Source organism: Agrilus planipennis, unplaced genomic scaffold (genome assembly GCF_000699045.2).
Source record: "Agrilus planipennis isolate EAB-ADULT unplaced genomic scaffold, Apla_2.0 scaffold239, whole genome shotgun sequence".
NCBI lineage: Eukaryota > Metazoa > Arthropoda > Insecta > Coleoptera > Buprestidae > Agrilus > Agrilus planipennis.
The window spans coordinates 93,831-118,451 of record NW_020442381.1 but is presented as its reverse complement, the minus strand read 5'-3'; the positions used below and the strand labels follow the sequence as shown (position 1 = coordinate 118,451).

The window sequence follows — 24,621 nt, the reverse complement described above, 5'->3', positions numbered from 1 at the left end:
ATATCTATCCCTACAGTTGTACTGTCTTTAATGATGTTGATCGCGTCTTCGATGTATATATTAAAAAGTAGCGGTGACAGTGTGCATCCCTGTCTGACTCCCTTCCTAATTTTTACTTCTCTACGTTGCAGCCCCATCTCTGTAACTGCCTTTTGCTCTTTATACAAACTAAGTATCAGTCTCCTATCTCTGTAACTTATCCCAATATTTAAAGTATATTTAATCAATAGATAATTAATATTGATATTTATTTCTTTAATACAGGGTGACTCTGGAGGCCCTTTGGCTGTAGGAAATACCCTTGTTGGTGTTGTTTCGCATGGCGATAATTGTGCTGGAGTATCAGTTTACGCCAACGTTGCTAATCTTCGTAGTTGGATATTATCAATTGCATCAATTTAAATTACAACACCATAGATCTGTGTATTCTAAATGAAGAATATATTTTAAACAATATACATTTAATACTCTATAATATAAGAAAGTTGTTCAATTTGCGGCTGCTAGAATGTAAGTTACCTATTTCAACCAGGAACCAAATAGCAATGTAAAACAGACTTTAGGGTAGATAGCACATGAATAAATTAACAACTTAGAAACTAAACCAATCGGCCTTTTTTTCCACAAAACCCGGATGATCTTTACAAGTGTAATGCATATTTGGCTTGATATGTAGGAGATAATTACATTCAGAGCAAAATTAATTTAATGTAGACGTTATCGTAAAAGTGTTTCTATCAATTTGTTAGACAATACGAAGGATTTTTTCCATCAATTCCAATCGCGTAGTCAAAAATAAGTGGTCGAAAAAGAATATTTAGACATTTACCTACATTCAAGTCGTTATACTTCCCTGACTTTTTATTCGTGTTTCAATGAAAGCAACTGATGAAACTTTGTTTCTAGTATTTTCCCCGATTATCTTAGTTCTGCGTTGGAAGTTTAATTATTATTATGAACGCCAGCGATATAAAATATCGCTATACTTTTTTTAAACAAACAAAAAAATTCATGGAGTGAAAGAACTCTTATACCTATTACAAGGTTTTAACTAAATCAGCCGCAGCAGTCGTCGTTTTTTATTTGTTGCAGCGTTTTAGTAAAGAAGTTTTATAGCATCTTCGTTTATTTGTACAATATAAAGAATTTCCTTAATTGTTGGGAAAACTGTAGAAAATCCCAAATATTATTTATATTTAACGCTAAATAATACACTAGTACTAGTATATAACTATTCATTGATTATAGCAAACAAAATTTACCTATAAAGTAAAAGGCACAAAGGCCGCGAAAATTAACAAATCACCGTGGTCAATATGCCGGAAAGTTGTATTGAAATGAAAGCCCTTTTTATAAAGGTATTTCTTACCTGCTTTGAGTATTTCGTTAGTAGTTAAATTTAATTTTTGATGCAGTTCCTTTATCAGTTTATTCGTAAATAATTACTTGAACATATAGAAAACGGCAGATCTACCAAAGAGTTTTCCGATAATGGTGCTACAAAAAATTACGCGTGTCAACTCAAACATGCACTGAAATTGCATGTGCATCACGTGACGATAGTCCTTGATAAACATATCTAAACTTCATTTAATTTTCAGAATCGTTGTAATTTAAAACGTAAGTATCTAAAAAATGAAAAACTGGGAATAAATTGTCAATAATACGTTTAAGTCTATGATTGTGGCATAATCTTCAGTGCTTTACGTGCGCCTCATCGTCATAAGGTCGTCAGTCTTAAGACTGATTGGGTACGCACCTCCTTCCTATCCTGAGCCAATCCTCGCATTTCCCTAAAACTAGAACAACACATCATTAACTATTTGCGAATAGTAATCTAATCTAGGTCTGCGTCTACCCCTCCTAATTCCCGTTTCTGCCTCTAATATGTCTCTGACTAGGCCTTCATGTCTGAGAAGGTGTCCTACCAACCTATCTCGCTTATTTCTTATTCATTTCCATGGTCCTCTGTTTTGTACCTATTCTTTCTGATTCCTCTTCATTTCTAACCTTCTTTATCCACGGTATCCTAGTCATTCGCCCCATATCTAAGGCTTCTAACCTTTTCCTTTTTCTTTTCTTTTGGGTATTTCATTCCCACCAGCCAGTAATGTTGGTGGGCGGGCAGTCCCTCCGGACTATGCCGGAAGGTAGGGCGGAAGGCCCTCTTCAGCCTTGCTTTCAGGAATCGTGGGAATGGGTGGGGTGGTGGTTCGGGTGAGAAAGATGAGACGGACGAAATGAAGACAGAAGAGTATGAAAGATTATCTGTGGAATATTACTGCCTCAGCATTTGCCTAAGTGATCCAAGGAAACCACAGAAAAACTTGGACCAAGGCAGACGGACGCGGAATCGAACCGGCGTCCTCCCGAATGCTAAGCAATGGTCTAGACCTCTAGGCCATGCCGTTCGGTAACCTTTTCCTTTCCGCCGCATCTACCGTCCAAATTTTCGTACCCGTACAGCTCTGCGCCCCAGACATACTGCTTTAATAATCTTTTTCGAATTTCTAAATTAACCATTCGCGAGCATAGAAATGACTTCTTTTTATTGAAGTCTGCCTTATTTCCCTACTACCTACTCCTTTGTCCTGAATTATGTGACTTCTTATAGATACCTAAAATCGGCCACTCCTATCTTTATATTCGCTGTTTCCCTACGTTTTCTTCCCTAACCCTGCTTTCACACAGACGGTTTTTTGCCGTGGCCGCACACGGCAACGGTGCCGTGTATAATAGTAATTCATTGGTTTATATGCAAGCTTTCACACAACACAGTTTGCTGCCGGAGCCGTACACGGCTGCCGACGCAGCACGGCATGGGGACTGCAACGGTACGGCGCCGTAGCCGTGCACGGTAACAGTGAGGCAAGCAAGTGTATAGGTAGAAGTATTCACACGGCAAAAATTGTTTTCAGGATCGTTTTTCTCTCTGAATTATGCAGTTAGAAGGAATTATATAGTGTGGCGGATAATAACACCGCTATATTTAATTTAAAACATATATTTGACTAAACATTATGTTACACCCTTTTGTAAATATTTCTACTCGAATTCTTTTGTATCTGTCTTTCTATTATTATTATTCTCTGTGAAAAAATTGGGAACAGTGTATTCAAATTGTTTTGTACTCAATTCTATCGCTATCAATAACTTTTATTACTTGTACTTTCCAGTAATCCCTAATTCGAAAATAATTAAAAAATTTGGAGCTATCCTCTCGTAACTCATGAAATAATGTCACAAATTCACCCATCAATTGTCTGCTTTCAAGTAGTGGATGAATCCAAAATCTTCTTGTTTTTTGTGTTTTTCTGCGATTATGCCATATCATTAGTAACAACATGCGTTTTTTTCTTTCGTCCATTTTGGTCACGTATCAAAACAAAAGTGAACGCAAAGCAAAATGAAATTACAGCACGGCACGGCACGGTTGCCCTTTCTATGATAATTTTATTTGATTAAATTCTGTAAAACACTAAAGGTTAGCACGAAGGCTAATAGCAAAAAGTAGGTGTAATCGCAGGAATAAGAAATATTTTTTAAAAAGGATTTAGCATGAAATACACAATATAATTTCGTGTTCTTTACTAAGGCAGCTGAACTGATAACGACTCTTTTTCTTTCTGACTCGAAAAGATGATATTATTCTAAATACGAACTCATTGAGCCGACATTCATATTCTTTTAGTATAGGCGCAGGTAAAGCACTGAAAACTATACCACAATCATAGACTTAAACACATTTTTGACGATTTATTACCAGTTTTTCATTTTTTTTGATGTTTTAGATATTTAAGTTTGAAATTACAACGATACCTACAATTCTGAAAATTAAATAAAGTTTAGATATGTTTATGAAAGATTATTATCACGCAATTCACATGCAATTTAAGTATATGTTTAGGCTGACATGCGTAATTTTTTTTATACTATTATCAGAATACTCTTAGAGCCGCCGTTTTAATTCCACATATTTTTTTTTTAATTTACGTGATAATGTACGTCTTCTTTTCAATTAATTATGTACAAATAAACTGATAAAGAAACTGCATCGAAAATTACATTTACTAACGAAATACTCAAGCAGATAAGAAATACCTTTATAAAAGGGGCTTTCACTTCCAAACAACTCACAGGCATATCGACCAAGATGATATGCGTGTTAATTTTCGCGGCTTTTGTGTCTTTTGCTTTAGGTAAATTTTTAATTGCTATGTTTAGTAAAAAGTTATTTACTAGTACTGGTATATTATTTAGCGCTAAATATAAATAATATTTGGTATTTTCTACAGCTTTCCCCTATCAGCAACCTGAATCGGATTCTACCAGAATTTCCGGAGGAAGCAATGCAACAATCAAGGAAATTCCTTATATTGCACAAATAAACGTGGATGGCAGTAAAACTTCAGACTGTGATGCGTCGATCATTTCAAGCCTTTGGTTAGTCTCCGCTGCTCACTGCTTAATCAGGTATATTATCCAACAATTAGTATTAGTTACTAGCAGAGAGTAGATTTGAATTGCAAATACATAATGAGAATTGAATAAAATAATTCGAAGTGGTCTGTATTGTATCGAAACTGCCAGACGCGGATCACGATTTCGATCCTTTTGGATCTCATCAGCGCGTCGCAGACAGCTCCGACAGAACACAGATTTTTTTTTTTTTTATGTTTTCGTGGAAGAGGGGAAATCTTCAGAAGACCAACTTTTACCTGCTGCGTTAACAGCGCGTTTTAGAAAATACGACAAATGGCGCTGTAAACGCCATCTATAGTACAGTAGTACATTTTAGAATTACGTATGCTTCAGCAAGGTCCATTTAAATATATGGATATCTACTTGCTGAAACGAATCCCGGCGTAGCTCCATATATTTAAACGGACCTTGCTGAAGCATACGTAATCCTAAAATGTAGCACTGTACTACAGATAGCGTTTATACTTGGCGCCATATTGCCTGATTTTGGCGTGTGAATTGTACGATGTGCATTTTACACGCTTAAGAATTGCCGCAGAAATAAAAAAAAACACATTTTTCATTCTAGCATATATTCTTCCTATTCCTCTGTCCTTAAAGCACCAAAAAAATCTAATTGTTATCTACGTCGCAACAAAAATCCTGGGTGAGACGCGCAACAAATTATAAAAAGAGCCTGCGCATCTCGTACAGCAAAGTTTCGTCAATTTAAAGACAAATGTTTTTACTAGTGGTGCAATCCGTCATTCGCAATAGTTAAAACAGCCTTCCATAGAAGAGCGACTTATATCATATAAAATAAAGTCACTAATCATCATCATCATCATGAGGACTTCATTCTAATTAAATACGCACCTTCACTTCTTCATATCTTGGGCAAATCTTCGCATTTCTCAAAAACCGGACTAACCTACATCTCTAATTATTTAGACAATGGTAGATAACTCAATTTAGTCATTATTGTGGTTGTATTCCTTTTTCGGTGAAAAGTAGTTCGTCAATATCATCTATTGTAATGGTTTTGATGTTTTACTTCACATAATCGAATTTTGAGATGACAACTTTCATACATTAAACTCAGCATCACTATCTACCGCAAAAATGAAATCTCAGGCTTTTGTTTCCTGGCTGACGTTAGCTTATGCTATTATTTCACATTCTGCTATTCTGCTAAATCCGTTAGAACAACCGGCCCTCTCGATAATAAATTATTGCTGCTTTGGATGGTGTGTTAACCCATTCTGTAACGTATCTCTTTTAATTAATTAATACACTCAAAGCCACTATCCATTTAAACAAAATTGACACATGTACTGATTATAATTCTCTCTTTTCAGAATGCGTGCCGCAAACGTAAGTATTCGGGCTGGAACTGACCAATTCATGAGAGGTGGTGTGGTGATAAGAGCCTCTAATCTATACGTTCATCCCAGTTATACTAATATTACTCAGGATTATGACATAGGTTTAATCAAACTTGCTTCACCAATAACTTTTGGTCCAAATATATCTGCAATATCTCTTGCGGAACGTAAACCCGCAGTGGGAACGTCGGCTCTTGTTTCTGGTTGGGGAGATTTAGATTCTACCAGTGAAACCATCCCAACACAGTTACAAAAGGTTACACTACCAGTTGTTTCTGACCTCCAATGTCCTCCTGTGTATACTCCAAGGATGATATGTGCAGGATACCGTAATAGAAGCCAGAGTCCTTGTTATGTAAGTGTTCCTTGTTCGAAGGATTTGCTTTAATTAATTGTGCATGTTCAGAAAAATATACGGTACTCGTGAATGTTTACAAGTAAATAGTTTTATGGGGTCCAAAAAAGGAACGATCAATAAATAATTAATATTTCTTTTGTGTAATGCAGGGTGACTCTGGGGGCCCTTTGGCTGTAAGAAATACTCTCATTGGTGTTGTTTCCCACGGCGGTGCTTGTGCTGGAATTTCAGTTTACGCCAATGTTGCCAATCTTCGTAAATGGATATTATCAATTGCATCAATTTAAATTACAACGCTATGCATCTAAGTATAATATATTTTAATAATGTAAACAATTATTGGGATTATGCTACAATAAGAAATAAAAGTCGATATATCATTTTATCAGTGTTCTTATCAATTGTTAAAAAAATCCTGACAGCATATAATCTCTTTGATCCGCTAATAGCCGCTGCCCAGCATTGATGACAATGTTTTACTTATCATTACAAATTTTATACTCTTTTCTTTGGAATCCTTCGCTTGTTCTCAATAATAGCAACAAATACCTTTCAAAATGTCGTCAAATTGTTTTGTATCTATTATTCTTTATGAACATTTTAACACAATGGGATAGAATTTGCGATCTACGCGTGACAGTATCCACAGGATACCGACCACCATGAAGTTGTTCAGTTTTGGTAACGTGCGTACCACGTAGGATTAGCTTTGCCGTGGATTGTGTTCGACAAGTCGACATCCTTATGGACATTGTTGAACATTTTTGAATTCCACTAAATGTAGCAATATACTACAGGTAGCATTTACCACGGCTGTTTAAAGTAGTTCATAAATAGCTACTGTTTAACGTATGATGATGATATATGCATAAAGTTGCTGCAAAGTCGCTTTTTTATCATCCGTGTAGGCGACAAAAGATGTAACATGTCATGTTTGTGGCTAAACGTCCGCCAACGAAATCATTATGTTACGATGAGGTAGAACGAAATGGTTAAAATGTCAATCATCGACAACAGTATCGTACGTCCAAATTTGGAAGAGATATACTTGCTATATTATAATGTATGTACGCCTGCACATATGTTGCTACAAAATCGAATTTTTATCAATTTGACACAATCATTGAAACAGCATACAAACATGCGACTCTTGTGCAAATATTGGAATTGGGTTCCTTACCGCAATAATAAACTGTAGGAAATTTGTTAAAAAATACACCATACTTATTTTGTGACATGTTGCAATTTTCAAAAACCATTAAATCTTCTACATTATCAAATGCTTTCCGTACCAAATACTCAAAATATTGGGAATGTTTCAAAAGACCTTCAAATGTGACTGCAAGCTGTGAGGTTTCTTTTTTAAGTGAATCACAGCGGAAAATTGTCCACCCCTTAGGTTCGACTCTCGCTCGAAATGGCCCCTTTTGAGTACAAGCGCTAGTGCATTACCCAACTTTGCTGTACCATATCAAACGCCACTGTACAAAAGATCTGAGGTTTGTAGCTGTGGTTAAACACCCGTCGATGAAATTATTAAGTTAAGTATAATAGAACGCAGTGGATAAAATATACGTGCTGTGCACCATTCACAACGGTACCATCTGTCCAAATTTGGACAAGTTAGACTAATTATATAATAATATATGTATCTAGAATAAATTTAAATTTCTATTCAATGTTTGTCTGCATATAAGTTGCTACAAAATCGCATTTAAAATGTGACGACTTTTGTGAAAAAGTTTTTCTTTACAACCGATGAACTGATAACAGATTTTAGCCGGGTTGTTCTAGACTACTAAAAAAGGACGCCTATACACCTGCTTAAAAAAAGTCGTTTTTTATGGTAGTTCTTTTCCTTTTGGGTTTGTTAAAAAGTGTCGATAGTACAAGACCTAGATATTCCAAATACCTACAAAATGAGCCAATCAAATTATTAGATCACATGCAAAATTGCGTAAAGCCGACAAAATAGCGGTTTTCTAAATTTGTTTATAATAAATAAACAATAATCAACTAAATTGTCTAAAAATGCGCCGAAATTGTAACTCTTGTTTTTCCACAGATGCAATTGTTTACTAGAAAGGCATTTTTTGGGGCTCAATTTGCTCGTAAAGATTTGTAGATGCTTGAGATTTCTCATTTGCAAAGCAACAATTTTTGCAATGGATGACAGGCAAAATGGAAAGAAATTGAAAATAATAATCGACCTAAAGAGACTATTGGTTGTAGATATCATCAGAACGTAAAATAAAGTGCACAGAACGTACCCCATTTAAAACAAAAAACTCGTTCTACGACCCGCGGAAGCCAAGATATTAATGATTTTTCGACACTAAATTTTCCAATAAAAAATTTTTTCCTCCTCTCCCGGGATCATACAAAATCCAAGCAATCGTGGTGCTTATTGTTTACTAACGTGAATCCTGATCATTCCTGACGGTTTTCATCAATATAACAGCTAGAGAAAACCGTGGGCAAAACGAGGTTCAGGGCAAGACGGAACGAGCGCTTATGTACGTAACTCGTATGCGCATGACCCCGACGAACCTATGGCGTCCTACGTGAGAACGTGTCGCTACTTTTTTTAGCTACATTACGAGAAAAAAAATGAATGTATTTTGTGACAAACACTAACGTATTAGCAGGCGAGTGTTTTCGCAATATTTTCACTCGAAGATCGTAGCAGAGTTTGATACAAAGTACTTTTCATAGCCGTCACCGCTTTGAGTAAGAAGTACTTGGATGAAGTACAAAATGTGTATCACGGGATACTACATGTATAAAGAAAAAAGTTAAAAATCCCAAGAAATAAAGTACACTTGTAAAAAAATTGGGTGTTTCAATCCTACGAATTATTAATGCTGGTGGGCGGGCAGTCCCTCCGGATTAAGACGGAGAGTATGGCAGAAGGTTCTCTTCATTTTCGTTTTAGGAATCGTGAGAATGGGTTGGTAGCGATTGAGGTGAGAAAGTTGAGATAGATGAAATGAAAAAAAGTGAAAAATCATCTCTGAAATACAATTGTCGTTACTACTGTCCAATTTGCCTAAGTTGATTAGTACGACAATTTTGAGCATACTATAGTGAACACAGCCAGTCTGATTGAAATATATGCTCGTTTTACCACGTGCCATTTCCCCGGCCACGGGGCAAAATGGGAAATTTGAGTTTAAATAATCAAACCTTACGTTTATATGATACATAATAAACAACTAAAATTTGTATAGAGATGAGGAAGGTATAAGATTACTAGTCATCATTGAATGGTGTATCCAACTATTATATCGATAGGAACCATTATGTTCAATACCAATTTTATGGAATACTTCTAAACATAGAATCAGAATCAATTTAGTTCTTAAACAATATCTATTTGTTAGTAATGCGGCACTAATTAAAATGTAATTTGTTCGATGATATTTCGTTTTGATCAGATCCTGCAAAATGCTTAAACACGAGCTAAAAGCGACAAGTAAGTAAGTAGTCATCGGAACAACAAATGAGTTAAATAAGAATTAACATCAAATACACAATATTATTTCGTGTCTTTTACAAAGGGAGCTGAGGCAATAACGGCACTTTTTACCTATTCTGAATCCGAAAGAAAATTTTATACTAAATCTGAACTGAGGTTTCGACATTGAATATTATTATCGTATAAGTGGAAGTAACGCATCAAAAAATATCCCATAAACATAAATCTGAAAACAATTTTGTCGATTTATTACCATTTTTAGATGCTTTAGATTTTAATTTACGCCGACACCAGTAATACTTAAAGTTTAATGATGCTTATCAACGATTATTATCGTATGATGCACACGAAGTAATTTAAGTGCATGTTGCTGACACGCGTATTTTTTTGTAGCAGAATTATCGGGAGACTCCTTGGAAGGGCCGCTCTTTTAATTACATAAATCCTTTAATTCTTTTTTAATTTACGTGATAAAGTGTTCTACAGGTTCATGTAATTAGTTACAAATAAACTGATAAAGAAACTGCAAAAATTAAAATTTTAAGGAGACTCAAAATCAGATAAGAAATACCTTTATAAGAAGGGCTTCCAATTCAAAACAAATTATAGGTACATCGACCAAGATGATGTGGGTCTTATTTTTCGCGGCTTATGTGCCTTTTGCATTAGGTAAATTTTTGTTTGCTATATTCTATATTTATTAGTACTAGCATATCATTTAGCGTTAAATTAAAATAATATTTGGAATTTTCTATAGCTTTCCCCTATCAGCAACCTGAATCGGATTCGACCAGAATTTCAGGAGGAAGCAATGCAACAATTAGGGAAATTCCTTATATAGTTCAAATAAACGTGGATGGTAGTAAAACTTCAGACTGTGATGCGTCAATAATTTCAAGACTTTGGGTTGTTTCCGCAGCTCACTGCTTAAGCAGGTATGTTATGCTATAATCAGTATCAGGTACTAATAGAGAGATGTAATTCATTTGAGATAATCCCATTTAGGTAATATGCAAATGCGTAAAGGAGCGCAAATATTTTCACGTTCTTTTAAACATGCCTTTCTTAAATATTAATTTTTTATCTGCGTCCTGATACTTTTTAAACTTATTTTAAAAACCCTAAATGCAAAGTCCAATGACTAGTATTCACCGTTACTCGATTCGAGTTGAGTTATCCCACATCAGTGTTCTTACGAACTAAGATGGATGTCAATCCTTGCAATTCTCTGGAACCAGAGCAGCTATTAATAGGAAATTAATGCAATTTAGTAATTATATTATGGTTGTATAAAAATGGTAAAAGGTACTTCGTAAAAATCTTCCCTCATATTGGTTTTGATCTTTTAATTTACATAATAATGCTCAACAAACGATCACAAACTACATTCGAACTTTAAACTCAGTCACGAATCTCGCCCTTTTTGTCACCTGGTCGACGTTAGCCTACATTATTATTTCGTATTTTTTCAAATGAATTAGGACAACTGGTCTTCGCATCTCCGGATAATAAATTATTACTAGATAGGATGCTCATGATGTTCTAACCCATTCTATAACGGATCACTATTAATCATTGTAAACATAAAGCCAGAGATTTTACTTAGTTTCAGCATCCATTATAACAAAATTGACCATTTTGTTTCGCATATTACAACATTTCCTACTGATTAAATTTTTCCATTTTCAGAATGCGTGCTGCAAACGTAAGTATTCGGGCGGGAACAGACAAATTCATGAGAGGTGGTGTGGTGATAAGAGCCTCAAATATATACGTTCATCCCAGTTATAGTAATATTACTCAGGATTATGACATAGGTTTAATAAGACTTGCTTCACCACTCACTATTGGTCCAAATATAGCTTCAATTACCCTTGCGACAAAAAAACCCGCAGTGGGAGCATCAGCTGTTGTTTCCGGTTGGGGAGATTTAGATTCAACCAGCGAAACCATCCCAACACAATTACAAAAAGTCGCACTACCAGTTGTTTCTGACCTCGAATGTCCTCCTGTGTATACTCCAAGAATGATATGTGCAGGATACCGTAATGGAAGCCGAAGTCCTTGTTATGTAAGTGTTCCTTGTTCGAAGGATTTGCTTTAATTATAGGGTTGTTCGGAAAGTCATTTCGTTTTTTTTTGTGGAAATTAAAGACAGTTTTCGTATAATAAACAAATACTTTTTAAATTATATATTGACCGTTCTGGTCCAACACCTTTTGCCATCTTTCTGGTAGTAGCATAATTCCACGCTCATAAAATTTTTGGTCTTTGCTGGCAAAAAACTGATCGAGGAGGTTTTTGACCTCCTCATTTGAGGTGAAGGTTTTACCGTCTAAAAAATTTTGGAGTGACCGGAACAAATAATAATCCGATGGTGCCAGGTCTGGAGAATATGGTGGGTGTAGCATTGTATCCCATTCAAGCTGTAAAAGCTTTTGGCGAGTCCTCTGTCGGGAAAAAACGAAATGACTCCGAACCACCCTATAATTATGCATATGCGGTACACACGAATGTTTACAAGTAAACGGTTTCATGAGGTACGTTAAAATTATAAGTGGAGTATAGTCCAAAATAGGAACGATCAATGAATAATTAATATTTCTTTGTAATATACAGGGCGACTCTGGGGGCCCCTTGGCTGTAAGACGTACCCTCGTTGGTGTTGTTTCGCACGGCCGTGATTGTGCTGGAATATCAGTTTACGCCAACGTGGCCAATCTTCGTAGTTGGATATTATCAATTGCATCAATTTAAGTTACAACGCTACGGATCTATTTATTCTAAATAGAGAATATATTATAAACAATCGTTATTACTGATAATGTATAAACAACTACTGGGATTATGTTAACAATAAAAGTATAATAAAAAGCAGAAAATTATTTATTAAACTTACGAGTAATATTGTAATATGCAAAGAATTTCTCAAAAGTAAATGAATTTTCCTTTGTTCTGAAAAGTTTCCGTTTTACATATATAAGCATATTTGTATAAAATTTTACAAAAAGGTTTTGACGTTGAGAACTGGTAAAATTATAATAATGTGTTAACGTGAATCAGAATTCAGAAATGTCACACTTTTCTCTTTTCGATCACATATTTTACTTTTTCGTTCACAGAAACAGTTTCGTTTTGTAGAATTTATACTGCATACGTACAACATATTAAATAGTGAATTCAATCCTTCAGCGGTCAAATAGCGAACATAAAACAGTATTATTTGTATCTATACTTATCTTATGAAGACGAATAAGTTTACTAATCGTAAGTAATGAAAATAAACAAAATTGATCTACTATTCAACAATAGTATTTATTAATTCTTAGTTTCTATAGCGTCTCCATTACAAGAAAAGGTGGAAATGTAAAATTTATTTTCGAGCCGGTTTGTCCCAGACAGTAAATGCAAACTACAGTGGTTTTCCTTGTACCTAATAGTCGCTGCCAAGCAAAACATTTTTGGTAACAATGGTTTAGTTTTTATAAGGTTTATTTTTATTGTTTGGAGTACTTCATGATACCAATAAATGTAACAAATACCTTCCAAAATATAATCAATTTGTTATTTTATGTTACATATCATAATTTGCGTAGTATATGTATTATTCTAAATGTTTTAACACCTAAGAAATCAAATTAATCGACGTTTCTTACAACAAAACCTGCATGAATTTTACAGTTAACAATCGACTAATTTTAATAATAAAACAGGCAGTCTGAATGCTACTCGAGAGGTACACACAACTAACTTCCCAGTAGAAAGAATAAAAATACCATAGGTATATTCCATTTACCAATAGTTTTTATTATTATTGTTATTGCTATGTATTCGCATACTTTCCTAATCATATTTTTTTATACAAATGTTCCCAACATGTAATAATAATTAGATAGTATTACTCAAAAAATGTTTGGATTTTGCATTAGTAATTAGTATCTACAGTTCGCTTTTTTTAGTTTCCTGTTTCTCCACAAAAAATTGACGACCGATTTTATTGAAAACATAATCAGCTTTAAGTTGCGTGATTGCGTCGAATGCAATTGGTCCCACGTCGATATCATTTTTCATTCTCCAGATAATTGAAACGAAAAATATTTTTTTTTATTTATTGAGTTTCTTAATTACAAAACAGATTTTATCGCACAAATAATATATTGTAATGTTCGTGGGTTTAACAAAATTAACTTCTAAGACTGACAACAACAAAAACTATTTATTTACATTAATTATTAAAGAACTTAAAAACACTATTAAATTATTACTAAACTTAGGTTATGAATTATTCTATCACTGTCAATTTATTTCTGTATTCACTTCTGCAACGGTCAATTTATTTCTCCTTATCTCGGCGATCGTCTCTTCCTTTAAATACTCTTTTGCTTCCTTTCGGGAACCTTCTCGATCCGTCCGGAACGTTTCTTTTTCTTTGAACTGTTTAATTGCTTTCCCGGAACGCAGGTACGACACACACATTTACAAATACGGCGCACATGAAGAAAGGCGCCCCGCGACTAGTCGACGAATCGATAAGCCGTTCACGCACACGTATGCCCCATCGCACACAAACACACTCGTGCTCGCTACAACATCATATGCTAGGAACATATAAAATACATACTTACAATTAAACCCGATATAAGACGTTCATTTCTAAGTAATTTATGTTACTTGTTTTACTCAGTTTATTGGACAAAAAAAGAAATATCGTATATTTTGACAGGCATTTCTATTATTGTATAATTAAGCCTGAAATCTAAAGTTGCAATCGCATCAGCTTTCGAAATTCAAACAACTGCAATGTAACATGTTTGGACAAGAAGGAAAATTCTATCTCTTTCTTCTACTATAAAAAAATCACGCTAACAAAATATACAGAGAAGTTTCTATCATCTCCTTTTTTGACAGGTAAATGGATTCATGTTCGTTGTACAATGTTATATGCATGTAAATACCACATAAGTACTTCATATGAAATCATTGTTACTGTACAAAAAAGGGAACATCTACAGACCTATGCGACGTTTAGATTTTCAAATTCTACCGGTACCTGCAATGTCTAAAATTAAATAATGCTTAATTACGTTTATTAATTACTACATAGAATGCACATGACTACTTACTGTTTAGGATGACACTGGTAATTTTTTATAGCGGCATTATCGGCAGCATTTTTTATTAATTAATTTTAATCTTTTTTTTTAATTTACGTGATAATGTGTACTTTCCACATGCTCCAGTAATTGTTTTCATATAAACTGATAAAGAAATCACGTCAAAAATTAAATTTACCAACGAAATACTCAAAATCGGATAACACTTTCGTGCCTTTCGTTTTAGGTAAACTTGTATTTGCTAAATCCAGTAAATAATTGCTTACTAGTACTAGTATACTGTTTGGCGTAAATATAAATAGCATTTAAGATTTGCTGCTTTCCTTTCCCCAATCAACAACCAGAATCGGCCATTATCTCTGAAGGAACCTTCGGGACAATTAAGGAACTTCCTTTTATTGTACAAATGAAAGGGGATGATAGTACTACTGCAGACTGTGATGAGTTAATCATTTCAAGTTTAGACAGTTACCGCAGCTCATTACATACGTAGGTATGTTATTCAATAATAATTAATAGGTTTTAGTAAATGGCGCTAACACAGAGATGTAATTTATTTGAAATAGTCCCATTTAAGATGCAAATAGAAAATGGAAAATACTACTTTGTTAATTATAGGTACCACTTTTTTTACGCATACTATATTATTAGTTTCTGACTAAATTTCTCTATTCCAAACTACATGCCGGAAACATAACTATTCAGGCGGGAACAAGCCACTTCATGAAAAGTGGTGTAGTAATACAGGCATCAGAAATACATGTCTATCCCAATAATAAGAAGACATAGCTTTAATGAAACTTGCTTCAGAACTTCCTTTTGGTCCAAATATAACTTCAATTGCTCTTGCGAGAAGTCTACCTACAGTGGGAACATCGGTTGTCATTTCCGGTTGGGGAGATTATGCCGCTGATAATCGTACCTACCATCCCAACACAATTACAAAAAGTTACATTACCAGTTATCCCTGACAACCAATGTCCTGATGTACATACTGAAACAATGATATGTAAAGATACCGTAATGGAAACCAAAGTCCTTGTTATGTAAGTGTTATTTAAATATTATGAACAAATTGCTTTACTACATGGACAGAAAAATACAGGGTGCCCAAGAAGAGTTACAAGTACATAGTTTTGATTAAAACTAAGGTGAGGATCCAAAACGGTGCAACCAATGAACAACTAATACTTTTTTTAATGTTAATACAGGGCAACTCTGGTGGCCTGGTACCTCAAATACTATTGAGTGAAGTGTTTTTCGAAAAATATCGAAATTCTATGAATGGCGTATTTTCTTCGATTATTTATCAGAATCATAGTTCTTGAGTTAAATAAACAATATTATGAAGAGTGCGAGAATTAGGCCAATTTGTGCTGGACCAATTTGCGCTCTCTTGTAATGTTTGGAGCGCGGCGCTGTGCGGATGCGAAACATGGACAGTGGGCACGGTGGAAAAGAAAAGGTCAGAAGCTTTCGAAGTGTGATGTTACAGGCGAATGATGAGGATATCGTGGGTAGAAAAGGTTAGAAATGAAGAGGTATTAGAAAGAATAGGAGAATAGAGGATTCTATGGAAGTTAATAAAAAATAGGCGAGATAGGTTAATAGGACAGGCATGAAGGTCTAGTCAGATAAATATTAGAGGTAGAAACGGAAGTTAGGAGGAGCAGAGGTAGACCTAGATTAGATTACTGTTCGCAAATAGTTAAGGATGTGGGCTGTTCTAGTTTTAGGGAAATGCGAAGATTAGCTCAGGATAGTCAAGATTGAAGGGGCGTGTTCAATTAGTCTTAGGACTGACGACCTTATCTTGATGATAACGTCTGGAAAATATCGCATTTAAACATTCTTCACTTCACACTTTAGTCCATCTTTAATGTATTTCTCAATAAATTTTCACAGTTCTTAACATTGTTTCAGAGCGAAAGACAATGAACTAATATTTATGATTGTATTTGAAATACAGAATGTGTTTATAATGTTTATTTAAATACAAATTCTTTTTTATATTGTTTAATTATGTCAATACTTTTTCAAATACTTGTGATAATTTTTTTATCAGTAAACAATTTATAAACAATTCAACTCGACAAAATATATGATTATGTATAAATTGTTGAAAAAGTTGATAATAATTATAACAATACAAATATATTTTCCGATACGAAATCACAAGCTAAGTATCTATTTTTGTATTTAAATACTTTTAAGCAAGTATTTTGTCTTACTTGGNAAGTATTTGTGTCTGTATTTAAGAAAGATGTCGAAATTGTAGGAATGACATAGGTATGATTTTCTATTCTAAAGATAGTATATGTTAAAATAAAAAAAATTAATATAAAAACTCGCATGTATCATAAAATAATTAATTTTCAATAAACTAATCATTTATAATGTGCCATCATTATCATCATCATCATAAGTTCGTCAGTCCTAAGACTGGTTGGACACGCACCTCCACTCTTTTTCCTAAAACTAGAAGAACCCACATCCTTAACTATTTGCGAACAGTAACCTAATCTAGGTCTACCTCTACCCCTACCAACACCCGTTTCTGCATCTAATATGTCTCTGACTAGACTTTCATGCCTACATACCAATATCGCCTATTTCTTATTCACTTCCATGGAGTCCTCTGTTCTCCTATTGTTTCTAATACCTCTTTATTTCTTATTTTCTCTATCAACACTATCCTCATCATTCGCCTGTAACATTACATTTCGAAAGCTTCTAACCTTTTCTTTTCCGCCGCGCCCACTGTCCATGTTTCGTACCCGTACAGCGCCGTGCTCCAAACATATACCTTTAACAATCTTTTTCGAATTTCTAAATTAACCGTTCGCGAACATACAAGAGAGTTCTTTTTATTGAAGGCGACTCGACCTTGCGCTATCCTCTACTTTATATCCTTACTACTCCTTCCGTCCTTATCTTACTTCCTAGATACCTTAAATCGGACACTTCTAATTTTTCGTGTCTTACCCTTATATTCGCTCTTTCCCTACTTTTTCTTCCCTTGTATACCAGTATTTTTGTTTTACTTTTATTTATTTTCATACAGTACTGTTTTGACACTACCGCTTGCATTTTATTTAAAGCTATCTCTAAGTCCTCCTTGCTAGATGCTGATACTCCTATATCATCTGCAAATCTAAGTATACTAATATTTTGCCCCTGTATATCTATCCCTACAGTTGCACTGTCTTTAATTAGATTGAAAAGTAGAGGTGACAGTGTGCATCCCTGTCTGACTCCGTTCCTAATATTTACTTCTCTACGTTGCAGCCCCATCTCTATAGCTGCCTGTTGAACTTTATACAAACTAAGTATCACTCTTCTATCTGTGTAACTCATCCCTACAATACCTCATTCTGTTAGAATAGATGACTGATAAATTGAAAGCGTACAAAATTATACTGACATTAAATGAACTTCAAATTATGTCCTTTATGTTTTAAGAAAGGTGATATGTAATAATATGTAATTGGACGTTAAGAACTTCTGACTTACCGAACAATAAAATTATATTGATATTGCTCGCTTACATTTTTTCCCAGCCCTGCTGAAACAAGAGGCGGCCGCAAAATTTGCAGGGTATCTGTTATATTGGAGAAAACCATTAGCAATGATGGTATTGACGTTGGTTAAGAATAAGCTCCGTATGTTGCCGGTATTCCTGATGACCCCGGGTGAGGAGGAAGTAATCCTTTATCGCAAAGTTCACACACTAATAGTTATCAAACTTACGTCAAACTGTAGAGTTCAAAGTATTATTTAATGAAAAAAATGATTACCTACATAAAAAATGAGCCAAGTTAAGGCATTCACGAGTTTTTTATCGCAAAGTTCACTCACTTACTTGGTCCATATGTTATAGTGATCAAAATTTTGTCAAACTGTACAGTTCAAAGTGTTATTCGACGAAAAAATGTTTGCTTTCATAAAAAATTATCGAAGTTGAAGCAATCACGTATTTTATGCATGTTTTAAGCAATCAACGAAAAGAGTGTAGCTATACAAACATTTTGTACGTGGGGAAAAAACATTTAAATAAAAATTATATACATAAATTTAAGAAGGATACACGTGCGTAATCTAAGAAAAGCGGCGGGATAGTTGCATGGACAGATAGTGTCGGGTCGAAGCAGGTGCAGTTGAACATTTTTTGATCCACAAGTTCTCTTTGAGATGAGACTAGATGAATTTAATTCGAATTCGGTAGGAACGGCAGGTGAAAGAAGATTGTTTTTTTTTCCGTATAAACAAAAGTGTCAGGAAAAAATTATTATACACAATAAAAGTGTAGAAATAGGTCTTTGATATTTTGTAGGATATTGTAAATGCTGAATCGTCATAAGGTAACTCATAGTAAACTTAAATCTACATTTTATTCTGATTGGTTGGTGCAGTTCCGATGTTAATTTCAACAGCAGTTTCTATATGTTACTAATTTTCCCATTTCGATGTCTAAACGTTGATTGTTGTTGTATGGATCCTGCTTGTTTGTTAAACTTACGCCAAAACCAATGCTCTTCCTTGTATAGCAATATAAAACTAACGGATCAACATTAAAACTGTAAGAGGACAAACAACTACTACGACTACCATACGTAAAGGGGATTCCCGAGAAGATTGGAAGATTGGTCAACCACTTTGGAATTAAAACAACCTTCTACTCATGTAACACTTTGCGTGGACATCTCACGAAAACAAAGTGATCAACACAGAAAGAAACAAAGAACCGTATACAAATTCCATGTCAATACGCTCAGTTCTACATTAGGAAAACGAAGAGACCGTTGGAAAGGCAGATAAAAGAACATTTATCACACACCAAGAAGGGGAATAATAAACACGATCGGCCATAGTAGAATACGCCTAAACAAACAATCAAAAAATTCGTTGGGAGAAGGTGCAGATTCTCCATAAGGAACAGCACTGGTTTGGACGTATAAGTTTCAAGAAGCAGCATTCATCCAGCAACAATCAACATTTACTCATCCAAGAGTGGAAATCAGAAATATGCAGAAACCGATATTGAAAGTTATCCCGGAACTGCAATCCAGCCAACCGGAACAAAACTTCACACCCGGACAATCACTTAATCCTAATATTATAAATTCGAATGTGTTTGTTTGTTTCTCTGCTTTACACGCCTTAACTGCTCCACCGATCATCATGCATAAGACCCCAAAGGATATAAAAGTTAGTTATAAATATTTTAAACATTAATTTTTATCTGCATCCGGATATTTTTTAAGCTTATTTTACAGTAAATGCAAAGTGCAGTGATTTGTTTTCGCCGTAGTCGAGATGAGTCGAGTTATCCCACCACATCAGTGTTCTCACGCGCTTAGTTAAATGTCAATCTTCACATTTCTCAAAACTACTTCTATAACTATATAATCAATAATACGTTAATACAATTTAGTCATTATTGTAATTGCATCCTTTCTTCGATAAGAGTACAGCAAAGATATTCTCAAACTGCATACCCCAACCTGTGTAATTATTTCACATTTTGTCATTTTTATTTCAAACGTAAGTATTCGAGTGAGAACAGACAAATTCATGAGAGGCGGTGTGGTAATAAGGGACTCAAATGTATATGTTCATCCCAGCTATAGTAATGTTACTCAGGATTATGACATAGGTTTACTCAGACTTGCTTCACCACTAACTTTTGGTCCAAATATATCTGAAATATCTCTTGCGAGAAGTAAACCTGCAGTGGGAACGTCGGTTTTTGTTTCTGGTTGGGGAGATTTAAATTCTACCAGTGAAACCATCCCAACACAATTACAAAAGGTTACATTACTAGTTGTTGCGGACCTCCAATGGCCTCCTGTGTATACTCCAAGAATGATATGTGCAGGATACCGTAATAGAAGTCAAAGCCCTTGTTATGTAAGTGTTCCTTGTTCGAAAGATTTGCTTTAATTAATTGTGCATGTTCAGAAAAATATACGGTACGCATGAATGTTTACAAGTAAATAGTTTTATGAATTAAAATATCTTCATTCGTGCCTTCCATTACATAGAACGTTTTGTTGATGTCAATTAGCAATGATTTTATCTGAAATTGCCTAAAAATTATTTAATTAAAACCTTCACATACAAATGTTCGTAGAAAAGGTTTTATCAATAGCTGCTCACACGTGTGAAAATCTAGAAACAACCAGTTATCGGAATAACAAACGAGTTAATACACAAGGGATTTGCTTTTACTATTAAGGTAACTAAGCTGGAAACAGTTCTTTTTACTCTACCCTATCTAAATCTGAGCCGATCCTACCCTATATGTAAGTACAAGTGAAGCAATGAAAAATATCCCACAAACATGAACCGGAAAGTATTTATTACCATTTTTGCGGTTTTTGGATCTTTTTGAGTGAAGTGAACGTAGTATCACTTTCGTTTTGAACATACCTACTCATTAATCTTTCATAACTACTCTGTAATTATACTGGTGATAAGCAGATTCCTTTGACTATCGCTTATTGTACGATCTTCACGTGGCTTCTGATTCAATCTTAATTTTTCCTAATCATACGAGTAAATTATATTGTAACCGGAGTAAATTCTAAAATGGGTTTTATCGCTAGATCTGCAGAGGATTTAATAATCAAAACACTTATGTATCTGTGTTTTATGGTATTGTTCTGTCATTTAGACATGACATGATAAATTTCAGGTGAACAGTAAGACACGTGCTCGTGTTACCTTGCACGCCCTTTATACATCTACGTTATTTCTTAGGATGTGTGATATCAGCGCGGAGTGAACATTTATATTCTTGGACATATTCCCTAGCACATATTATTGGAGGGAATACTCTGGTTCAGATTTTCTCATTTTCTTGCAACTGCTAACAGAAAAGATAACCATTTCTAAGGTTTTATTTATTGAGTTTCTTAATTACAAAGCAGATTTGGTCGCAAAAATAATGTACCATACGTTAGGTACATGTTTGCAGGTAAAATATTTACAATTAATCTCGAATCTAAAATATTTATTCTATTTAGTTTGGTTAGTTTATTAGATGAAAAAGGAAATATGTTACATTTTGACTAGCATCTCAATTATTATTGTAAAAATCGAAAGAGATCCTTAAAAGTGTATGTTTGGAGCGCGACGTTGTACGGATGCGAAAGATGGACGGTGGACGCGGCGGAAAAGAAAAGGTTAGATGCTTTTGAAATGTGGTGTTATCGGCGAATGATGAGGATACCGTGGAGAGAGAAGGTTAGAAATGAAGAGATATTAGAAAAAATAGGAGAACAGGATTCTATGAAAAAGAAAATCAAGAAGAAATAAGCGAGATAGGTTGGTAGGACACCTTCTCAGACATGAAGGTCTAGTCAGAGACATATCTAGATGCAGAAACGGGAGTTAGGAGGGGTAAAGGTAGACCTAGATTAGATTACTGTTCGCAAAGAGTTCAGAATTTGGGTTGTTCTAGATTTAGGGAAATGCGAAGATTAGCTCAGGACAGGAAAGAATGGAGGTGCGTGTCCAATCGTTCTTAGAACTGACGACCTTATGATGATGATGAATATGGCTGTATCACATGTGCACAGAAAAAATACATGGGTGCCGTTGCTATATAACAGGAAACACCACTTTTAGCAGGTGAAACTACATACATACTAGCAAATTCAATATAATAATAACTTATGCCATAAGATGTAGCAAGGAACGGTATATACGTATGTCTTGCAGATAGTTAATAGCAACAACAAGGCCTAAGCTAAGCTAAGCTAAGCCTACTACAAATCATCTATATGAAATATCATTTTCTATGTATGAAAATTAAATAAAATTTAATAATGTTTATCAAGGACTATCGTCATAGGATGCACACGACTAATTTAAAATGACACGCGTAATTTTTTGTAGCAGCACTATCGGGAAACTCGTTGGAAGGGCCTCCCTTTTAATCGCATAAATTCATTAATTTTTTTTGTGATAATGTACAGTTTCTATACGTTCAAGTAATTATTTACAAATAAACTGATAAGGAAACCGCATCAAAAAGTAAATTTTCTAACGAAATACTCAAAAACAGATAAGAAATACCTTTATAAGAAGAGCTTTCCTTTCACAACAACACATAGGTATATCGACCAAGATGGTAGCTGTTTTAATTTTGGCTGCTTTCGCACCTTTTGCTTTAGGTAAATTTTTTATTTGCTATATTCAGTGAACAGTTATTTACCTACTGGTACTAATATATTATTTAGCATTGAATGTAAATAATATCAGATTTTCTATAGCTTTACCCTATCAGCTGGCTGAATCGGATTCTACCAGAATTTCAGGAGGAAGCAATGCAACAATTAGGGAAATTCCTTATATAGTTCAAATAAACGTGGATGGTAGTAAAACTTCAGACTGTGATGCGTCAATAATTTCAAGACTTTGGGTTGTTTCCGCAGCTCACTGCTTAAGCAGGTATGTTATGCTATAATCAGTATCAGGTACTAATAGAGAGATGTAATTCATTTGAGATAATCCCATTTAGGTAATATGCAAATGCGTAAAGGAGCGCAAATATTTTCACGTTCTTTTAAACATGCCTTTCTTAAATATTAATTTTTTATCTGCGTCCTGATACTTTTTAAACTTATTTTAAAAACCCTAAATGCAAAGTCCAATGACTAGTATTCACCGTTACTCGATTCGAGTTGAGTTATCCCACATCAGTGTTCTTACGAACTAAGATGGATGTCAATCCTTGCAATTCTCTGGAACCAGAGCAGCTATTAATAGGAAATTAATGCAATTTAGTAATTATATTATGGTTGTATAAAAATGGTAAAAGGTACTTCGTAAAAATCTTCCCTCATATTGGTTTTGATCTTTTAATTTACATAATAATGCTCAACAAACGATCACAAACTACATTCGAACTTTAAACTCAGTCACGAATCTCGCCCTTTTTGTCACCTGGTCGACGTTAGCCTACATTATTATTTCGTATTTTTTCAAATGAATTAGGACAACTGGTCTTCGCATCTCCGGATAATAAATTATTACTAGATAGGATGCTCATGATGTTCTAACCCATTCTATAACGGATCACTATTAATCATTGTAAACATAAAGCCAGAGATTTTACTTAGTTTCAGCATCCATTATAACAAAATTGACCATTTTGTTTCGCATATTACAACATTTCCTACTGATTAAATTTTTCCATTTTCAGAATGCGTGCTGCAAACGTAAGTATTCGGGCGGGAACAGACAAATTCATGAGAGGTGGTGTGGTGATAAGAGCCTCAAATATATACGTTCATCCCAGTTATAGTAATATTACTCAGGATTATGACATAGGTTTAATAAGACTTGCTTCACCACTCACTATTGGTCCAAATATAGCTTCAATTACCCTTGCGACAAAAAAACCCGCAGTGGGAGCATCAGCTGTTGTTTCCGGTTGGGGAGATTTAGATTCTACCAGCGAAACCATCCCAACACAATTACAAAAAGTCGCACTACCAGTTGTTTCTGACCTCGAATGTCCTCCTGTGTATACTCCAAGAATGATATGTGCAGGATACCGTAATGGAAGCCGAAGTCCTTGTTATGTAAGTGTTCCTTGTTCGAAGGATTTGCTTTAATTATAGGGTTGTTCGGAAAGTCATTTCGTTTTTTTTTGTGGAAATTAAAGACAGTTTTCGTATAATAAACAAATACTTTTTAAATTATATATTGACCGTTCTGGTCCAACACCTTTTGCCATCTTTCTGGTAGTAGCATAATTCCACGCTCATAAAATTTTTGGTCTTTGCTGGCAAAAAACTGATCCGAGAGGTTTTT

The 24,621-nt window shown here is 34.6% G+C and overlaps 4 protein-coding genes across 4 annotated transcripts in view; 3 read left to right on the top strand and 1 right to left on the bottom strand.

The window, feature by feature from the left end:
* The window catches only part of LOC108742002 (NADPH oxidase 5), a 146,268-nt gene that overhangs the window by 101,094 nt on the left and 20,553 nt on the right, over positions 1-24,621 (bottom strand). The window lies entirely within an intron of this gene.
* LOC108741997 (trypsin-3-like) lies at positions 4,132-6,560 on the top strand. The gene is made up of 4 exons (XM_018477000.1): positions 4,132-4,199; positions 4,296-4,473; positions 5,820-6,201; positions 6,354-6,560. The coding sequence occupies exons 1-4, from the start codon at positions 4,154-4,156 to the stop codon at positions 6,489-6,491; spliced, it is 744 nt and encodes a 247-aa protein (XP_018332502.1). The 5' UTR covers positions 4,132-4,153; the 3' UTR covers positions 6,492-6,560.
* On the top strand, positions 10,243-12,576 carry LOC108741996 (trypsin alpha-3-like). The gene is made up of 4 exons (XM_018476999.1): positions 10,243-10,351; positions 10,440-10,617; positions 11,372-11,753; positions 12,302-12,576. Exons 1-4 carry the CDS (start codon positions 10,306-10,308, stop codon positions 12,437-12,439), a joined length of 744 nt encoding a protein of 247 aa, XP_018332501.1. The 5' UTR covers positions 10,243-10,305; the 3' UTR covers positions 12,440-12,576.
* On the top strand, positions 22,884-24,437 carry LOC108742000 (trypsin alpha-like). The gene is made up of 3 exons (XM_018477002.1): positions 22,884-22,976; positions 23,076-23,253; positions 24,008-24,437. The coding sequence occupies exons 1-3, from the start codon at positions 22,931-22,933 to the stop codon at positions 24,420-24,422; spliced, it is 639 nt and encodes a 212-aa protein (XP_018332504.1). The 5' UTR covers positions 22,884-22,930; the 3' UTR covers positions 24,423-24,437.